Source organism: Salmo salar, chromosome ssa01 (genome assembly GCF_905237065.1).
Source record: "Salmo salar chromosome ssa01, Ssal_v3.1, whole genome shotgun sequence".
Lineage (NCBI taxonomy): Eukaryota > Metazoa > Chordata > Actinopteri > Salmoniformes > Salmonidae > Salmo > Salmo salar.
In genome coordinates, this window is record NC_059442.1 from 130,135,944 (window position 1) to 130,157,484 (window position 21,541).

Sequence of the window (21,541 nt, forward strand, 5' to 3'; positions counted from 1 at the left end):
TAAACCACCCTCAGCTTTAGGGACATGTAAAACTTTTCTATTTATTCTACAAGTTTTATTTGCCCATATGAAGTCTGTTTTGGCCGAGTATACTTTTTTAAATAACGTCTTCGGGGGGGTAATTGGTATTACCAAAAATACATTTTAAAACTTTGGGAGCCATGCCATTCTAAAAAGATTTATTCTACTTGTAAGATTTATGAGGAGATTGTTCCATTTAATTAGATCTGCTTTCACGTTGTTGAGTAATGGGATAAAGTTATCTTTAGATATTTGTTGTTTGTTGCCACTTAAGCATCTTAAGTATTTAATATTTATTGTGGTCCACTTAAAGGATTGCTATAGTTGTTATTTTCCCTATTGCCATTATTCCATTTTTTCCACAAAAATGTTATATCCTGATATTTTTAAGTATTACGAAAATATTTTTAACAAGGGGATATTGAATTTTAAGTTTTAGTCAGGTATATCAGGAGATTGTCAGCAAATAAGTTTAGTTTACATTCATGTTTACCCATACTGATAGCTGTTACGTTTGGGTCCTGTATAATGGTTTCTGCAAGCAGTTCAATTGCCAGTGCAAACAGGAGTGGGGAGAGAGGACATCCCTGTCTCGTGCCCCTTTCTAATGCAATTTCATCAGACACTGTATTATTTGTGTATATTTTTGTTTTAGGATATTTACATAATATTTTTATGAAATGTAATATTTCAGCTGGAAAGTTGAATGCGTACAAAGTTTTGAATAGAAAAGGCCACTTAAGTTGGTCGAAAGAACATAGGATTTGTGAGGTACACAGTTCAAGAGGAATAAGTAAAAGACGAAAGGCAGGAGAACAAGAGAAGAAGGAAGAGAATGGATTGACAGATGAATAGAGAGAGAGAGAAATAGATGTAAGAAAGTGTATACCCTGAAGCTCATCATTAGATCCTCTACAGTGTCTCTCCTCTGTACATTTCTTGTTCTCTCAATAGTTGATCGTTCTGGGGTACAGTCAATGATATATATTGTTGAAGCCAGTGAGAGGCTTTGAAGCCGGCGGTTGGCCATATCGGCACTCCCCAGAAGAAGCATTCCTCCATAGGAATGTATAAATTATACTTCAATGAAATGTTTCAAGGACAAAATGACATGTATTTAACTATTTTGTTGGTGTAGTGGGGACAGTAACATTATAACTTTTTTTTAAATATACTTTATTTTTATGTTTAGCTGACATAATATCAATTAAAAGTATGCATTAAGGTGTTGGTAATAGAATAAACATTGCATAAACAAATGTATACATTAATAAATGCATTTCTATGTGTGTGTGTGTGTGTGTGTGTGTGTGTGTGTGTGTGTGTGTGTGTGTGTGTGTGTGTGTCGTAGACTCTCTGGAACCCACCTACCAGCAGCTGCAGAGGATGAAGCTGGACAAGAGTCCATTCGTGGTGGTGTGTGTGATTGGTCAGGAGCTGCTGACCGCTGGTTACCACGGCGCCTCAGTGGTGGTCCTGGAGGCAGGGCTAAAGATCGGCACATGCTCTCTGAAGGCAAGGCAGTTTGTGTGTGTCTGTGTGTGTCTGTGTGTGTCTGTGTGTTTCTATGTGTGCGTGATGATCATTGAGTTTCTTCTTTCTTCTCTGTTCTTTCTGAAGCTCCGAGGTTCAGTGTTCTCTGCTCTTAGCTCAGCCTACTGGTCGCTAGGCAACGCAGAGAAGAGCACAGGATACATGCAGCAAGACCTGGAGGTGGCCAAGACGCTAGGTACACACACACCCACCCACACAGAGCTCGCAAGCGTTTCACTGTACTGTTTTACACCTGCTGTATCCTGTGCATGTGACAATACCACTTGAAACGCACATACACACACTCACAATTGCTTTCACTCACACAATTGCACGCATACACACACCTAGGTATGGGTGGAGAGACAGATGTGGCTGTACGTGTGACTTAACCTCTTGGGGCTATGTGGGACGCTAGCGTGCCACCCGTGGTGCACCCTATCAACAGCAGGTGCATTTCAAGAGCGGCAAATTTGAAACCAAATAAATGTCAAAATTCTAATTTTTCAAACATACAACTATCTTACACCCTTTGAAAGATAAACATCTCCTTAATCTAACCACGTTGTCCGATTTCAAAAAGGTTTTACGGCGAAAGCATAAAGTTAGATTATGTTAGGAGAGTACATTGACAATAGCTGTGTGTAATGTTTTGTCAATTCAAAGACAGGCGTCACCAAAACCATAAAATCAGCTAAAGTTATGCACTAACCTTTGACAATCTCCATCAGATGACACTCCTAGGACATTATGTTAGACAATACATGCATTTTTAGTTCTATCAAGTTCATATTTATATCCAAAAACAGCGTTTTAATCTGAGCACTGCGCCCAGAAAAATACGCTTTGCGATACAGACTAACCGCCATGTTGGAGAGATCTAAAATCGAAAATACTATGTAAATAATCCATTACCTTTGATTCTCTTCATCAGATGTCACTTCCAGGAATCCCAGGTCCATAACGAATGTAGTTTTGTTCAAAAAAGCTCATCATTTATGTCCAAAAAGCTCCGTGTTGTTAGCACATGATCTAAGCCCGCCGGACTTCACTTCATGAACGAGGGGAAAAAATATATATACGTTCGTTCAAACATGTCAAACGTTGTATAGCATAAATCATTAGTGCCTTTTTTAACCAGAACATGAATAATATTCAAGGTGGACGAATGCATTCTCTTTTAAAACGTATTGGAACGAGGGTACCCAACATGACCTCGCGCGCCAGAGTCTAATCGGCCATCACCGTTCCAAGGCTCTTGTTCGGTCAGATCTCACAGTAGAAGACTCAAAACACTTTGTAAAGGCTGGTGACATCTAGTGGAAGCAATAGGAAGTGCCAAAACATTAATAAGCCCCTGTGTGTTTCAATGGCATAGGCTTAAAGGTAATTCAACACATCAGGTATCCACTTCCTGTCAGAATCTGTCTCAGGGTTTTGCCTGCCAAATGAGTTCTGTTATACTCACAGACACCATTCAAACAGTTTTAGAAACTTTAGGGTGTTTTCTATCCATATATAATAAGTATATGCATATTCTAGTTACTGGGTAGGATTAGTAACCAGATTAAATCGGGTACGTTTTTTTATCCAGCCGTGAAAATACTGCCCCCTAGCCCCAACAGGTTAAGACTGTGATAACCCACTGAGTGGAAGACAAGGCATTTGCTATGTGACCTAACAATGGCCATCAGGTCTCAAGCAAGGTTACTCATCGTGTGAGTGTAGTTCACTCAACCACCTCCACTACATCATGGATTAGCAGAAATCTGCGGGCTTCAAACCCAAATGAATTGGAACATTTAACACCATCTAAGAAGCCTTGTGTCCACACCCACCTCATTATCATGTCTTCCCAGGTGACCAATCAGGCGAGTGCCGAGCTCACGGGAACCTAGGCTCTGCCTACTTCTCCAAGGTCAACTACAGGGAGGCTTTGACCAATCACAGGCATCAGCTGGTCCTCGCCATGAAACTCAAGGACAGAGAGGTGTGTGTGTGTGTGTGTGTGTGTGTGTGTGTGTGTGTGTGTGTGTGTGTGTGTGTGTGTGTGTGTGTGTGTGTGTGTGTGTGTGTGTGTGTGTGAGAGCGCTCCATCGTGTACTTCTCCTTCTCTTGCCCCTTCTTCCATTCAGGAGCCATGCTGAGTTGCTCTCAGTCAGAGCAATGTGACAATGTAACACAGTCTGCTCTTGAGCTGCACCACTCACTGTTCATGGCTGAAATACAATGAGGAGGAATGAGAAGCAAGTCTCTGTATTATGGTGAACTTGAATGTACACCTTGCAGACCTGGCTGTGTGAATGTCAGTACAGCTGTATGGTTATGCTGTGTGTTCACATGTCGTTGTATATGTTATTCAATGTTCATTGTTTGTTTAGTATTGTACGAAACATGCCTTTCAGTATGTTAACCTTGTTTAATGCGCATTCTGAATATGCTATACAATGTGTGTGTGTGTGTGTGTGTGTGTGTGTGTGTGTGTGTGTGTGTGTGTGTGTGTGTGTGTGTGTGTGTGTGTGTGTGTGTGTGTGTGTGTGTGTGTGTGTGTGTGTGTGTTTAGAGCGGAGGACATTGAGGTGTGACTGTGACATGGTTATTGAGTTCCTCTCCAGTCGACACCGCAGGTCCACAGCCTGAGGTTCTTCAAACACACACATCATTATACACCTCATCTTTCCTACTGTGTTTCGTTTTCTGTAGATCGTGTGTGTGTGTTTTTGTGTGTGTGCGTGTGTGTGTGTCTTTCTAAGATGCCTCCTGTGGCAGTGTTAATGTGGTGCGATGCTAGCCTCAAGGTTAGACAGGCGGGCCAGTCACCAGAGAGTTGCCGGTTTGAATGCCAGGGCTGAGGACAAATCTAATGAGTGTGTGTGTGTGTGTTTGTCTCTAGGCTGCGTCCGCTGCGCTGAGCAGCCTTGGCCATGTGTACACAGCGATAGCGGACTATCCTAATGCCCTGGCCAGCCATAAGCAGTGTGTGCTGTTGGCACGGCAGACCCAGTGCCTGCTATCAGAGGCTCGCCAGCTGGGCAACATGGGCGCTGTCTACACCGCACTGGGAGACTTCACCAACGCTATGCAGTGTCACCAGCAACACCTGGATATAGCTAAGGTATTTAACTCATGAGGAGTGGGGTGGTTAAAAAACGAGTTTTAATGACTCCAACCTAAGTGTATTTAAACTTCCGACTTCAACTGTATATTCTCTGATGTGATCTGCAGACCCTGGGTAATGGTCCTGAGGAGGCGCGGGCGTACAGTAACCTGGGCAGTGCCCACCACAGCCAGAGAGACTTTGACAAGGCTGTGTCCTACCACACCCTGGTGCTGCAGCTGGCTCAGGAGCTGGAGGACAGGACTATACAGATGAGGGCTTACGCCGGCCTGGGACATGCTGCTCGCTGCATGCAGGTAGTAGACCACACACACACATACTGTATAAACAAAGATATACACACCAGTGCTTCACAGTGCGCCGTAACAGCACCTCCAGTTCTTGGGGAACCGCGTAGCGGCTCCTATATCAAACAAAGTGGATTATCACCGGCCCGGATTCAGACATAGCTTCTAAAAAAAAAAAGGTTGATCAAAGTGTAATGAAGGCGGGATCTCCATTGAATAGTAATTGAGAGTGGGCATTCATATCCTGATTCCGCTTTGTTCAAGTTTATTTGCTGCTATTCTGTGAATCTGGTGTATTGTGTTTTCCTTTTAAAATATATTATCAATCACTTAAAAATCTACATGTCAGCCATGATCCGAATTAGGCCTACCCTTCAGCACATCACTCTGGAGACTAACATTTACAGCTAGTTATCTCGCTAGTGAACTATTTAGCCATAAGCAGTAATGTCTTTGACTCGTTGTCGCCTTTCCTCCGGCACTGTTGAGAAATAAATGTGACCGTTATTGGAAAGCTGGGATTCCCCTCTATTAAACAGTAGGCTAGCCATGTAATTCCAACAGCGTTAAATATATTCTAAGAATAGCCTAATTGATAAATAACTGACATGCTGTGCATGGATCTCCCCTGAAACAGGAATATTTTATGCTTATAAAGGTTATAGGTAAACATAGTTATAGATAAACATGTTAGCTGCCATGCTTTGAAGTAACCTACCTTATCCATTTCATACCTGATCCATTGATTGAGGGAATAATTGTATAAAAGACATGTGTTTAGTTGTAATATTTTATATCAAGGGTGGCCAACCATCCTCCAGGAGAGCTACTGGGTGTGCAGGCTTGTGCTCCAGCCCTGCTCGAACACACCACACCACATTGTAGCCTAAACATCAGCTGCTCAACAGGACCTTGATAAGCAGATCGGATGTGTTTAAGGGCTGGATCAAAAGCCTGCACACCCAGTACCTCTCCAGATGGAGGGTTGAATGTGTGTTTTATACATAGCCCAACAGTGCAGTTAGTCTACTTTGTGGGGGGGTTAAGTGCCTTGATCAAGGGCACAACGGCAGGAGATAATAGGCCTACACGGGATCAGAAACCAGCAGCCTTCTAGTGTCACTACCACATTCATGCTGTCATTTGTATGGAGGATACATAGAGACGCCACCAATTATTGGTCATGGAAATTTGGTTAAAAATCCATCTGTCAAAAATGTGTACAAACCCTTAACAGTGACTAATCAGAGGTCGCTATAGCATAATGTCATTTGGAAATGTTTTGCGAACATAGTCTAATGGGACCGGCTTGAAAAAAAGACAGCTCCTGCACCTTTTTCATCCCAAGTCAAGCACTGATACACACACACACACACACACACACACACACACACACACACACACACACACACACACACACACACACACACACACACACACACACACACACACACACACACACACACACACACACACACACACACACACACATTCACAGATGGTCACACACACAGCATAACTCTCCATATGTTCTCCAGGACTTGGAGAGGGCAGGCCAGTACCACCAGCAGCAGCTGGACATAGCGGAGGAGCTGCAGGACAGAGCTGCACAGGGACGAGCTTCATCCAACCTGGGTAAGACATGATGACGGCGTCCTACACTCTCTGGCTCTCTCTATTAAACAGTTATCTGTTTTGTGTTTCTCCCTTGGGATCAGAAGGTTGTGAATTGGATACCATCACAGATACAAGAGCTGTCCGCCAATAGCCCGACCAGTTAAATGCCACATCGACCAGCAGCATTAAGGAGAGACAGAGAGGCCAGGGCAATAGAATGAAGGACAATAGTATAGACCATTTTACAGACAGTCTTGGGCAGTATAAACAGATGTTCTGTGTTTATTATCTAGAGACAGCATTGTTTTGTTAGAGGGGTTTGTCCAATTCCCCTCTACATCCCACAAACACCTCACCTGCTTTCAGCCCAGGTGTGACACCAGAGCTGTGTCCTATCACATGACTCCACTAGTGCTTCTCTGACCAATCAACACTCATGTTTTATTAACGAGGTTTAGGGTTCCGCGACCATGATGATATTTGAGACTTACTGAATCTGACCCCACTGCTGAGTGGACATTAACTTACCTACCTGTGTGTGTGTGTGTGTGTGTGTGTGTGTGTGTGTGTGTGTGTGTGTGTGTGTGTGTGTGTGTGTGTGTGTGTGTGTGTGTGTGTGTGTGTGTGTGTGTGTGTGTGTGTGTGTGTGTGTGTGTGTGTGTGTTCTGAGTGTAGGACTGCTTACTTACTTGAGCACCATGGAGAGTTTCTATTTTTCTTAGTCTTTCTCTTACTGTTTCTGTCTCTCTCACAATTTCTGTCTTTCTCACTGTTTCTGTCTCTCTTGCTGTTCTGTTCTCACTTTAACGATTGAGCGCTTGTTCAACTAAACAGCAAGCTAAACTCTTAACCCCACTACTTCCTCCAAGGAACAGGCATATGTTGCAATTGGCAGGTTTAATAATGTGGAGAAGTGTGAAACAGTGGAAACACAGGGCATACAGAAAAGGGTCAATATACAGGATAGCTGCATATAACATGTTACAGAATTGCAATGGAAGAACATGGAGGTATGATCCAAATAAGGTAAATAGGAGGTAAGTACAGAATTACATTACAGACGGTAGATGAGCTAAACTACTTTACAGCAGGTTTGAGGCTAGTGACTGAATCACTTTACAGCCGTATAGAAATTAAACATAGCAATGTAACAGAAATAGCTTAACTAGTTAAACGTAATATATTTACTGGCATTGATAACATTAACAGGTTGGCTAACATACAAACATATCAGTCAGAAAGGTTAGCTAAGTGGCTAACTGAAAAACCACTTGAAAGAACAGAGCTAGCATGCTAACTAGCTATCAAAAATGTGTTTCAGCCAGAGGCTGCCTCGATATCATTCAGCTTTTTCCCGGGTTCTGAGAGCCTATGGGAGCCGTAGGAAGTGTCACGTTACAGCAAAGATCCTCAGTCTTCAATAAAAAGAGCCAAGATGAACAAGAACTTGTCAGACAGGTCACTTCCTATATGGAATCTTCTCAGGTTTTTGCCTGCCATATGAGTTCTGTTATACTCACAGACACCATTCAAACAGTTTTAGAAACTTTGGAGTGTTTTCTATCCAAAGCTAATAATTATATGCATATTCTAGTTTCTGGGCAGGAGTAATAATCAGATTAAATCGGGTACGTTTTTTATCCGGCCGTGAAAATACTGCCCCCTAGCCATAACAGGATAAGTAGGACACGTGACATCCCAGCAACTTTGAGAAAAAACACTTTATATTGAAGTTGTCTCGAGATGGCTATGCATATATATGACATATGGCTAGTAGCATAGCATCTCTCTCCATTGAATATAGGCGGTTTACAAAAACACCCCTCATCGAATATTTAAAAAAGTATTAAAATAATTAGATGTATCCACCAATCCAAAGAGAGGACTAGGTGGGAGCTTGACAGCCCGCTGTTCTGCTCTGTGGACAACGACCATTGTTAGGGTGGAGACATACAATACCAGTCAAAAGTTTGGACACACCTTCTCAGTCCAGGATTTTCCTTTATATTTACTGTTTTCTAGTAACAGACACATCTCAACATCAACTGTTCAGAGGAGAGTGCGTGAATCAGGCCTTCATGGTCAAATTTCTGCAAAGAAACCACTACTAAATGACACCAATAAGAAGAAGAGACTTGCTTGGGCCAAGAAACATCAGCAATGGACATTAGACCGGTGGAAATCTGTCCTTTGGTCTTGAGATTTTTGGAACCAACTCTCGTGTCTTTGTGAGACGCAGAGTAGGTGAACGGATGATTTCCGCATGTGTGGTTCCCACCGTGAAGCATGGAGGAGGGGGTGTGATGGTGTGGGGGTGCTTTGCTGGTGACACTGTCTGTGATTTATTAGAATTCAAGGCACACTTAACCAGCATGGCTACCACAGCATTCTGCAGCGATACACCATCCCATCTGGTTTGCGCTTAGTGGGACTATCATTCGTTTTTCAACAGGACAATGACTCAAATCACACCTCCAGGCTGTGTAAGGGCTATTTGACCAAGGAGAGTGATGGAGTGATGCATCAGATGACCTGGCCTCCACAATCACCCGATCTCAACCCAATTGAGATGGTTTGGGATGAGTTGGACCACAGAGTGAAGGAAAAGCAGCCAACAAGTGCTCAGCATGTGGGAACTCCTTCATGACAATTGGAAAAGCATTCCTCATGAAGCTGGTTGAGCGAATGCCAAGAGTGTGCAAAGCTGTCATCAAGGCAAAGGGTGGCTACTTTGAAGAATCTAAAATATATTTTGATTTGATTAACACTTTTTTGGTTACTACATGATTCCATATATGTTATTTCATAGTTTTGATGTCTTCACTATTATTCTACAATGTAGAAATAGTAAAAAAAAGAATAAAGAAAAACCCTTGAATGAGTACATGTAGGTGTGTCCAAACTTTTGACTGGTACTGTATATATCCAAATCTCTGCTGACGCAGGCTACTAAAGGTGTCCGCATGCTTTCCAGCCGAAACAGTTTGGAAGAATTTGTGTATATGACGACATTTTGTGATGTTTGTTCATTTTGGACTTCAGTAAGTTTTTTTTGGCTGTTCAGGCACACAGAAACATTTCGAGGCAAGCCGAAGTCGGTAGCCGAAGTCTACGCCCATTCATCGGTGATTGTTCAACAGTAGGGATTCTTCAGTCTGTTGTCATTCAACGAAAGACTACTCGTTTTCATGAAAATGTTTTCATTGAGAAATACTGTTAGATGTAAAATTGCGCGATTAAGATCTCCTCGGCAAAAACGTCAAAATTAATGACAGATTTCTTGAGTTATTTTAGATTAATTCTGACTATTTTGAGGAAGCTACGGCGTCTCAAAATGGAAAAAGAGTACTATTGCCACGTTTTCTCGTTTTTCAAGCGGTCTTTTAAAGCTGCGATATGTAACTTTTTGGGCGACCAGACCAAATTCACATAGAAATAGACCTGTCATTCTCATTGAAAGCAAGTCTAAGAAGCGGTAAAATCTGTCCCTATATGTGCTATTTCTATGCTTCCCATTCTTAAGTTAAGTTTTTGCGTCTTTTACTACCAATATTATTGGTTATGGAAAATATATTTCACAGCGGCTTAGATGGTACAATGATTCTCTACACTATACATGCTTGTTTTGCCACAAACTGAAATTAGACAAGCTATTAGAATTTTGGCAACCAGGAAATGGTGGAGGGATTTCTGCATAGTGCACCTTTAAGGGAGTGCAAGCACACTCGCTCGGGTCACCTAGACACCAGCCGAACTGAAGCATGCTGATGCCTTTATGCATATTCAGGATTTGGGTGTGGGAACATTGTGGTGATTTCCACATGTAGCAGAGAAATAACAACAAATAAGGCACCAACTGACAGCTGTCAATGTAACTAGCTAGCATGCTAATGTTATTATGTGAGCACCATTTCAGTTAAGAAATGTAAATTAGGTGAAAATAATTATTGTCAAGACATGAGTCTCAGGTAAACCATGCCTATGAGTTGTTGACATGTTGAGGGTTGACGTTTATCAGACTCTCAAAACCATTCATCTTGAGTGGAGAGGGGGTTCTAAAATGCAATCATATCACACAACTTTACTATTTATAGAATGGTCATATATTTTTTCATTCAGACTAGCTAAAAAAAATAAGTGAAATTGGACAAATTATCCAATGGACTATGATAATTTGCTGGTTAAAAAAAAGTGGAGGTGAAAAAACATTAGTTTGTACCCCCTATTTTAATTTGCTCCATGGCTCAGACAGCCAAGTGTAGGCTATAGCGAGAGACTGAAGAGGTAGCGAGACGCACCACAGTTTTATTTCTGGTTCAATGAAAGTCAATGAACTAAGTAAAGCAGACCCAGCTTATATTGCATTGGTGTTAAGGAGACCGGAACTCACACATTTCTGCAATGGTAAACGGCCTGAGTGAACTATCTTCATTCATCAACCATCTTTGAGGTAGCCAAATACACTACATGACTAAAAATATGTGGACGCCTGCTCGTCGAACATCTCATTCCAAAATCATGGCCATTAATATGGAGTTGGAGTTACCTTTTACTGGAACTCCCTTGACCTAGCCAGAACCATGACAAAACAACCCAGACCATTATTCCTCCTCCACCAGACTTAGCACTATGCATTAGACAGGTAGCGTTCTCCTGGCATCTGCCAAACCCAGATTTGTCCATCGGACTGCCAGATGGTGAAGCGTGATTCATCACGCCAGAGAGCGTGTTTCCACTGCTCCAGATTCCAATGGCGGCGAGCTTTAAACCACTCCAGCCGACACTTGGCATTACGCATGGTGATCTTAGGCTTGTGTGTGGCTGCTCGGCTATGGAACCCATTTCATGAAGCTCCCGACGAACAGTTCTTGTGCTGACGTTGCTTCCAGAAGCAGTTTGGAACTCGGTAGTGAGTGTTACAACCGAGGACAGACAATTTTTTTACGCACTATGCGCTTCAGCACTCGGCAGTTCCATTCTGTGAGCTTGTGTGGCCCACCACTTCGCGGCTGAGCCGTTATTGCTCCTAGACATTTCCACTTCACGTTAACAGCTCTTGTAGTTGACCAGGACAGCTCTAGCAGGGCAGAAATTTGATGAACTGACTTGTTGGAAAGGTGGCATCTCATGATGGTGCCACGTTGAAAGTCACTGAGCTCTTCAGTATGGGCCATTCTACTGCCAGTGTTTGTCTATGGAGATTGTATGGCAGTGTGCTCGATTTGATGCAACGGGTGTGGCTGAAATAGCTGAAACCACTAAGTTGAAGGCGTGTCCACATACTTTTGTATATATAGTGTATTATCTGTTTTATTGTCAGCTCAGTCGTGACTCACAAACTTTGCAGGTGTTTCTGATGAATAAATAATGCCATGCTGGTGAGTGGTACCATTAAAATAAAACCCAGCTCTGAAAAGAAACGTAGGCTGAAAAGAATTTGCACATCATCTCATAGGAAAAGACACAAGACTCACGGAAACATCCGAAGTCACACATTTGGATTTGGCACTTCAAGCACAAATATATCAAAGCCTACTTTGACTAAAACAATGACATATTGACTTACATCTTTGTGCAACATCACGGGCATGCTCTGGCAATTGTCTTTCAGCTCAAATTTCTACTGGTGTGGGCATTTAAATGACATAACAGATGAATAATAATCTGCATATAAACAATATTTACTCTTTCAGCTAGGGGTTGAATTACTTTACGGCAGGATAGAAATGAATCATCCCACTGGGCACAGATGTCATTTCAACTTACTGTTGAGAGTTAGAATAGTAGAATACACAATCTGCATTTTAGAAATGTTGCTGTGCATCAGCAGTTTCTCTGTTATGTCAATCACTGACAGTCACCAATTAACCCATGTCAGCTAAAACATTTTACATTGGTAAGTTAGTCTAGCAGCCAGCTTTCTAAACTTGTAGTAATCATGGTCGAATTACCGTCCGCGGGCCACCATTGATTTTGTTAGTCACTCTCACTCAGATATATCAAAAACTGTAAAACATTTCTCTTCACCCTATGGCAAAATTTGTAGATTTGCATGAAATTAGTTATATTGCAAAATCTTCTCTCCGCCCCATGGTCAAATGTGTAGATTTGCAGCAAACTTGCTTTAACTGCAACATGTTCTCTACACCCAATGGCAAAATGTGTAGAATTGCAGGAAATTAACTCTAAAGTGAAAAGAATGTATCTCTGCTGTCAAGAGGGGCTAAAATGTTTTGTCACTTAGGGCCCCCCAAAAGGCTAGGGCTGGCTCTGACTACATGCACGGGTATGGATGTGGGTACGCAGACACGCAAGCCACTGCGGCCCCTCATGATGAGTTCAGATTTTTTTGTGGCCCCCACCCCCATCAAAGTTGCCTGTCCAGGGATCCCATTTCACACTTAGTTTACTGAATAAGTCTCCTCTCTTTTTCACACGCACACATCATCATACACACGAGCATGCAAATACTCCCATCGTCGCACAAAGTTCAGTTCCCGAAATGTATAGACTGCCAGTGCCACTAACCAGGTTACATCCAACCTTTTTATGTGAGTAAAGTACATGTCAGATAAAAACATGTCACAACAGGCCTGATGGAAACAGCTCATTTGTCTGGATTATTTTTATTTGTTCCCAGAATTAGACCCTCAATATTTATTGGAAAGGACCATCAAGCTCATCACCGTGCACTTTCACCACCCTGTGAAATTCATCATAATTTATTTAATCCGTAGCCTAATAAACTGCATGCTTTCCCAAGTCATAGTGGGAGGCTAGGCTCAGGACCGGAGAAGATAGAATTTTCCCTCATGCCTCACTGAATTGTTAACAGACTTCATGTCTGTGACAGAGATGCCTATGTAGTAAATTGTGCATAGGCTTAGCAAATTTGTGACTGTCTGAAGAGTGCAATGACAGCTCAGAAGCAAACATTATTTTATAGGCTATACTGTAAGGGCTTCCTGTAGGGTTTATTAACTGCATTCGGGTTGCTTGTGCAGTCCGACAGTGTCAATTACGCATGTGCTTTGGATTTATAGCGACTTTGTGTGAATTAAATACCCTAGGCTAAAGGCTTCAATGCAAGAACCTGATTGGAAAATGTGCTATTTTATTTGTTGGTGAGCTGCTGCTGCCATGTGTATTCTGTGGAATTGCATTAGTGTGACATTGGGGGAAAATGTTGTAATTTTCCAGGTCTTTTTTGAGGAAATGTGAAGTGTTCCCGGGACCCATGTTAATCCCTATTCCTGATACTCTACTTTTCTCTGGAGCTCTGGTTGAACCTTGGCGTCAGGGTCTGGCACAAGATGAAGAACATTGTGAAGTACACATTTCACCTCGCCGACTCAGGTATTCGAACCAGCGACTTCTCAGTTCCTGGCCCAACGCTCTAACTGCTACGCTACCTGCCAAACACAGCTGCATGCTCTCTCCATCTCTCAGAGGATCTGACCAGCCTAAGAATTAAGGCTGTTGATAGGAGTCTTCCAGACAACCCAGAGGTTTGTCAGTTACCCTGACGTCCTGGGCTCAGAGGGATTCACCACAGGGATTCACAGCTAGGAGGTGGAGGACAATGACAACTGTGGCCAAAGAGTCCATTAGCAGGAAAAACAGCTCGCAAAAAAGCTATCAGGATAAAAACATGCTGTACTTCCGAAGTTTCCCCTATATGCATTTAGCAGCGGCACACCACGGCGCACTACCAGTAACCAACGTTTGTGCACATTTAGTAGGACCTTGAAAGTGATACAGTACCTTTATATAAATAATCTACTATTCACTTCTGTTACATCAGGGTTGTGTTTAGGCTGGCAGAAAGTAGCTAACATTCAATTGAATGGAAACAGCCCAGGGCCCGGTTTCCAAAAAGCATCTTAAGGCTAAATTCACCATTAGAACCTTGGTAGGAGCATTGTTAAATCTCAGAGCTGTTTCCCAAAAACATACTTATAAAATGTTCCACTTGAAAACGGTTGTAGTCTAATGCTCCGGACACATAGTGACGTGTTTCATTACGCCGTACGTCATCTTCACTGAGTCTTGCCCCACTACTGAGCGGATAAGTGTAGTGTTTGTAACACCAGATGGGGGTCTCGTCAGAGATCGCATTTATTTGGGGAAATTGCAAAATATGACTTTTTCATTCAAAACAGGATACATGTATTGTTTCAGATGATAATAAAACATGTTTTGTTTGGTAACTTTTCTACAAGTTGTTTCTCTAACTTTATAGCAAGTCAAGCTAGCTTGCACTGCAGAGCAGATAGCTAGCAGCTAGACTAGGTTGAAGACACCACTGTAGCTAGCAACCTCCACCTAATAATTATCATAAAAAAATAATGTCCTTACCATCACAATAAACTTAAATGGGAGGCAACAGTCATATAATATATTTTGGAAAAAAAGAAGGGTAGCACAGCTAAGGTAGGTTTTGGTAGACAGAAGGTGCTCTTTGGAAAAAGGGGTACATTTGTCATCAAAACGCAAGAAAAACCAAGGCACTCTTCATATAATTAATGAAATTGTCTTTATTTGTTGTGTATATGTTCAATGAAACAAAGATTTAAAAACAGATGTGTTTCGGCTGCTTGTCAGTGAGTACAAAGATACGATGATACAATGTCTTCTTTTGCATTTTCCAATCAACCCTGATGTGCATTTTGATAGCATACCTCTTTCACTTTTGAATGTATAGTGTTGTTTACTAGGTGTTGTCCAATTAATTTTAACTATTGGCTGTTCTGTGACCATGCTTTGTCACAGAACAGCTTTGTTCAAAAAGACATTGTATCATCGTATCTTTGTACTCCCCGACGAAGGCCATTCGGCCTAAACGTGTCAAGAGTTTTTATATCTTTGTTCCATTGAACATGCCATAAAGGCATTTTACTTAATTATATGAGAAGTGCCTTGGTTCTCCTTTCTTTGTAAGGGCATATAATATAGAGTAATTGGCTTAACAGCCAATGTATATTATTTAATATTACTATTAAAATAGTAATCACATAGGAATTGGTAATTGTTGCTAGTTATCCCATGAAGCCATCACCAAAAAACACATTTTAATCTTCTGCTGTGATTTGGTAACTTCCTGTTCTTTGACAGACTTTGGCTGGATTAAAGACGACGCAAAGTTTGGAAAATGTCAAAGTATGCAGCATCCGTCTTGCACCGGGGCCTTCAACCGCAAGGGGGCGATGCGATTCCACTCCGTTGTTGACGTCCCTGTTGAAATGCATGACATCCGGCGCAATGTAATGGAGTGCTTAGGGATAATGTAAACTAGGCTTAAAGGGCAACTCCGCCACTTTTCAACCACAATTTTATTATCTCCCACGCAATACCAGTGTCAACAGACAGTATGTGAAAAAGTTTTGTAGAAAACAATATAAAGTTTAAAAGTTCTACCATCAAAAGTTAAAACATCTTAAAAAGTGATTTTCGAACACTATGAGATTCCCGGGGATGTGGGGAGCAAGAAAATACCCTCCCCTGGGCTAGAAACTCATTGCAGGTTTTGAAAATCACCGTTTTTTACTTTGATCCTACCCTGTGATGTCAGAGAAGCATTTTTTTTTTACTTTACCTTTTAAACCACAGTGTACAAAACATTAGGAATACCTTCATAATATTGAGTTGCACCCCCTTTTGCCCTCAGACCAGCTTCAATTCGTCGGGGCATGGACTCTACAAGGTGTCGAAAGCGTTCCACAAGGATGCTGGCCAATGTTGACTCCAATGCTTCCCACAGTTGTGTCAAGTTGGCTGGATGTCCTTTGGGTGGTGGACCAAAATCTTGCTTTAGTGTGAAGGGCGCTGTCCACGGTGCTGATAGAGCACAGTGTCACGTCCTGGCCAGTATAAGGTTAATTGTTTTTGTAGTTTGGTCAGGACGTGGCAGAGGGTATTTGTTTTATGTGGTTCGTGGTGTTGTGTTTGTGTAAAGGGTGTTTGATTTAGTATTTCCGGGTTTTGGTTTATGTTTAGTTAATTCTATGGTTAGTCTAGTGTGTGTGTTTCTATGTTTGGTTGATTGGGGTTGGGACTCTCAGTTGAAGGCAGGTGTTGTCTATCTGCCTTTGATTGAGAGTCCCATATATTAGGGTGTGTTTGTATGTGTTATTTGTGGGTGATTATTCTGTGTATAGCCTTGTGCCTTACCAGACTGTTTATTTGTCGAGTGTTCGTTTTTTCGTTATTTGGTATGTTCATTTTTGAGAGTAATTAAAAATCAAGATGAGCATTCACGTACCTGCTGCGTTTTGGTCCTCATTCACCGACAACAACCGTGACAGAATCACCCACCACTCAAGGACCAAGCAGCAGAAGAAGGAGCAGAGGGAATTCGAGTTGGACTGGCGGGAGAAATGGACCTGGGAGGAAGTTCTGGACGGGGCCGGACCTTGGCACCAGGCTGGGGATTATCGACGCCCGCAGTGGGAAATTGAGGCAGCCAAGGCGGAGAGGCGGTGGTACGAGGCTAAGTACGCGCTGAAGGAGAAGCACGAGAGGCACCCCCAAGAAAATTTTGGGGGGGGGGCACACGGGTAGTTTGGCTAGGCGTAAGAAGAGCCGGAAGCCAGCTACCCGTGGTTATATGGAGGAGCGTATGGGGTGGAGAGCGCTATGTTTCGCTGAGGAGCGCACTATCTCACCCATACGCACGCACAGTCCGGTGCGCGTTATTCCAGCCCCTCGCAGGTGCTGTGCTAGAGCGGGCATCCAGCCTGGTAGGAGGATGCCTGAGCAGCGCATCTGGTCGCCGGTACGCCTCCGAGGACCAGGCTACCCAACTCCCGCTCTACGCACGGCTACCATCAGGCCCCTGCACAGCCCAGTCTGCCCTGTACGGGCACCCCGCTCGTACAGGGCTACTAGTTCCATCCAGCCAAGACGGGTTGTGCAGGAGGTAAGATCGAGACCGGCTGTGCGCCTCCATAGCCCTGGGTTTCCAGCTCCTGTCTCTCGTGCGGACCCGGAAGTGCGTCAACCCAGTCCGACTCGTCCTGTTCCCGCTCCCCGCACTAGCCTGGAGGTGCGTGTACATAATCTGGTAAGCCCAGTACCAGCACCACGCACCAGGCTACAAGTGCGTCAACCCAGCCTCGCCAGTCAACAGTCTTCATCAGAGCTGCCCGCCAGTCAACAGTCATCATCAGAGCTGCCCGCCAGTCAACAGTCATCATCAGAGCTGCCCGCCAGTCAACAGTCATCGTCAGAGCTGCCCGCCAGTCAACAGTCATCGTCAGAGCTGCCCGCCAGTCAACAGTCATCGTCAGATCTGCCCGCCAGTCAACAGTCATCGTCAGAGCTGCCCGCCAGTCAACAGTCATCGTCAGAGCTGCCCGCCAGTCAACAGTCATCGTCAGAGCTGCCCGCCAGTCAACAGTCATCGTCAGAGCTGCCCGCCAGTCAACAGTCATCGTCAGAGCTGCCCGCCAGTCAACAGTCATCGTCAGAGCTGCCCGCCAGTCAACAGTCATCGTCAGAGCTGCCCGCCAGTCAACAGTCATCGTCAGAGCTGCCCGCCAGTCAACAGTCGTCAGAGCTGCCCGCCAGTCAACAGTCGTCAGAGAGGTCAGACTGCGCTGAACTGCCGGAGTGGCCAGACTGCGCTGAACTGCCGGAGTGGCCAGACTGCGCTGAACTGCCGGAGTGGCCAGACTGCGCTGAACTGCCGGAGTGGCCAGACTGCGCTGAACTGCCGGAGTGGCCAGACTGCCCTGAACTGCCGGAGTGGCCAGACTGCCCTGAACTGCCGGAGTGGCCAGACTGCCCTGAACTGCCGGAGTGGCCAGACTGCCCTGAACTGCCGGAGTGGCCAGACTGCCCTGAACTGCCGGAGTGGCCCGAGTGGCCAGACTGCCCAGACTGTCCCGAATTGCCAGACTGCCCAGACTGTCCCGAATTGCCAGACTGCCCAGACTGTCCCGAAAGCCCCATGCCAGACTGGCCCGACTGCCCCTCGGCGATGCCAGAGTGGCCCGACAGCCTGGAACGGCCGGAACCAGAGCCACCTCCAGAAATAGGTGGGTTGGGGAGGGGGGTGTAGCACAGTGCCGTCGTTGACGGCAGCCACCCTCCCTTCCCTCCCTTTAGAAAAGGGGAATTTTTTTTTGGTGTTGCTTGGGGTTATTTTTTAAGGTGCTTCTGGGGTAGCACCTTTAAGGGGGGGGTACTGTCACGTCCTGGCCAGTATAAGGTTAATTGTTTTTGTAGTTTGGTCAGGACGTGGCAGAGGGTATTTGTTTTATGTGGTTCGGGGTGTTGTGTTTGTGTAAAGGGTGTTTGATTTAGTATTTCCGGGTTTTGGTTTATGTTTAGTTAATTCTATGGTTAGTCTAGTGTGTGTGTTTCTATGTTTGGTTGATTGGGGTTGGGACTCTCAGTTGAAGGCAGGTGTTGTCTATCTGCCTTTGATTGAGAGTCCCATATATTAGGGTGTGTTTGTATGTGTTATTTGTGGGTGATTATTCTGTGTATAGCCTTGTGCCTTACCAGACTGTTTATTTGTCGAGTGTTCGTTTTTTTGTGTTTTGGTATGTTCATTTTTGAGAGTAATTAAAAATCAAGATGAGCATTCACGTACCTGCTGCGTTTTGGTCCTCATTCACCGACAACAACCGTGACACACAGTGAGATTTCGTGCCATTGAACCTGTCACTTCTTGGTCAAAAACGTTTCTTTTACTTTTATTTTTATTGTGGTATAGCATGATATAAGCAGAATTCAATATAATTGAAATAAGCAATAGAACAGAGGTTAGAGGTCAGGGGCGCCAGGCTGTGTGGGCGGACTTTGCACCAGGTGAAAAGTGATTGCTTTCGTTTAGGAAGTGGGCTGTCTCCCGGGCGTGAGCCAGGTGCCCCGTTCTGGCCGACGGCAAAGTAGACTCAAAACAAAAGTGACTTAGGTTAAGCACTTCAAGTAATGAGTAGCATTCTGTTTCCACCTGCAAAAGTGGTTGCTTTAGATAAAAACACTATTTGCATTACCAATAAAACCTTGTAAAAGAGATGTATGTTTCTGAACGATACATCATGTAGCCTTCTTGACAACATCACTGAGCGGCGCTGATTACTTTTAGATTTGAGCAGGGTGCGCCTACCTCAGCAGCTTCACCCGGTCACGTGACGGGCCATAGCCCGGTTCAACCCGGGCCACCTTAATCGATTTAAAGGGGTTTTCAGGGGGAGTGTATGTGGCTGAGCCCTGGTAATTCCCTTATAAATCTCACATTTATTATTGGGTCAGGTGGTTCTTTACGTTTGAACATTTCACATACAGACACACACACTACAGGTTCAGTGGTCAATGGCCCAACAAATTGTGGAAACACACACACACACACACACACACTGGATCAGACCGACAGAGTCTCCCTCACTGTCTCTCTCCTCCACTCATCACAGGGTCATAGAGCCGTCCATAAAAATATTTTCTCATGGTCTGTTCTCTCATTGATTGAGACAGGTGGGTGTCCACCACAAAGTGCTGCATGTCAAGATCACTCGCATGTCTTGATCAATAAGAGAAGATTTGAAATAGACAAGATTGTGGCGTACACCCCCTGAAACTAGACCTAGATGTTTAGAAGATGTTTAGAAGATGTTTAGAAGACATAAGGGAGTATCAACAGTGGTGGAAAAAGTACCCATTTGTCATACTTGAGTAAAAGTAAAGATACCTTAACAGAAAAAGTAAAAGTGAAAGTCACCCAGTAAAAGACTACTTGAGTAAAAGTCGAAAAGTATTTGATTTTAAATATACTTAAGTATCAAAAGTAAATGTAATTAAAAAAAATATTCTTAAGTATCAAAGAAAAAGTATAAATCTTTTCCAATTCCGTATATATGGCAAAGTAGACGGCACAATTTTCTTGTTTTTTAAATTTACGTATAGTCGGGCACACTACAACACTTAGACATGATTCACAAATGAAGCATTTGTGTTTAGTGAGTCCGCCAAATCAGAAGCAGTAGGGATGAGCAGGGATGTTCTCTTGATAAGTGCATGAATTGGACCATTTTCCTGTCCTGTTAAGCATTCAAAATGTAAAAAGTACCTTTAGGTGTCAGGGAAAATGTATGGAGTAAAAGTATATCATTTTCTTTAGGAATGTAGTGGAGTAAAAGTAAAAGTTGTCGAACATATAAATAGTAAAGTACATATAACCCAAAAAATCACTTATGTAGTACTCTAAAGTATTTTTACGTAAGTACTTTACACCACTGAGTATCGACAAGTTAAGGTTGGTTGAAAATTCTCTGTGCTATGTAAAACAGTACCTAACCTGTAACGGCTAATGAAACATCACATTAGCCCGTTATAATCCACTATCTAGGGTTACTGGTAGCTACTGAATTGTAATGTGATAGGTATGTGATGCTCCATATCACAGTTATGGCTTAGCTACTGTAAAGTGTAGCAAATAATTTTTCAAGTAACCTGTTCCTGGCAATACTTTCTTTGTTCTCGATACGGGAAAAAAGTGTATCTTATAAATGTCCAGTTGCAGGTGGTTCTACAAAAACCAGAGACAATTATTACAGATATTAAGTCCATGTTTTGTACCGCGCTAGGAGGTTCCTCGCCATCTTAGCTGCTGCACATTATTATTATTATTATTACATTGTTTTTTAACCTTTATTTAACTAGTCAAGCCCGTTAAAAACAAATTCTTATTTACGATGACGGCCTACACCGGCCAAACCCGGACGACACTGGGCCAATTGTGCGCCGCCCAGCATCTTTGCAGGATCTAGTCGTTTCTAAGGTTTTTGTAGAACCACCTGCAACTGGACATTTAAAAGATACACCTTTTCCCCGTATCGAGAACAAAGAAAGTATCGCCAAGAACAGGTTAGTTGAAAAGAAATTGCTAGACTTTACAGTAGCTAAGTCGTAATGGCGATATGGAGCATCACATATCACGTTAAAGTTCCGTAGCTAGGGT

General features: G+C 43.3%; 1 protein-coding gene across 2 annotated transcripts in view; it reads left to right on the plus strand.

The window, feature by feature from the left end:
* Nucleotides 1–21,541, plus strand: part of LOC106561151 (tetratricopeptide repeat protein 28) — an 84,725-nt gene that overhangs the window by 44,896 nt on the left and 18,288 nt on the right. For both annotated transcript variants that reach the window (XM_045688998.1, XM_045688992.1), the window contains exons 4-9: nt 1,373–1,536; nt 1,642–1,750; nt 3,414–3,544; nt 4,448–4,669; nt 4,780–4,968; nt 6,498–6,594. In XM_045688998.1, coding sequence (XP_045544954.1) covers nt 1,373–1,536; nt 1,642–1,750; nt 3,414–3,544; nt 4,448–4,669; nt 4,780–4,968; nt 6,498–6,594 — 912 coding nt within the window. The remainder of the gene's footprint in view (nt 1–1,372; nt 1,537–1,641; nt 1,751–3,413; nt 3,545–4,447; nt 4,670–4,779; nt 4,969–6,497; nt 6,595–21,541) is intronic.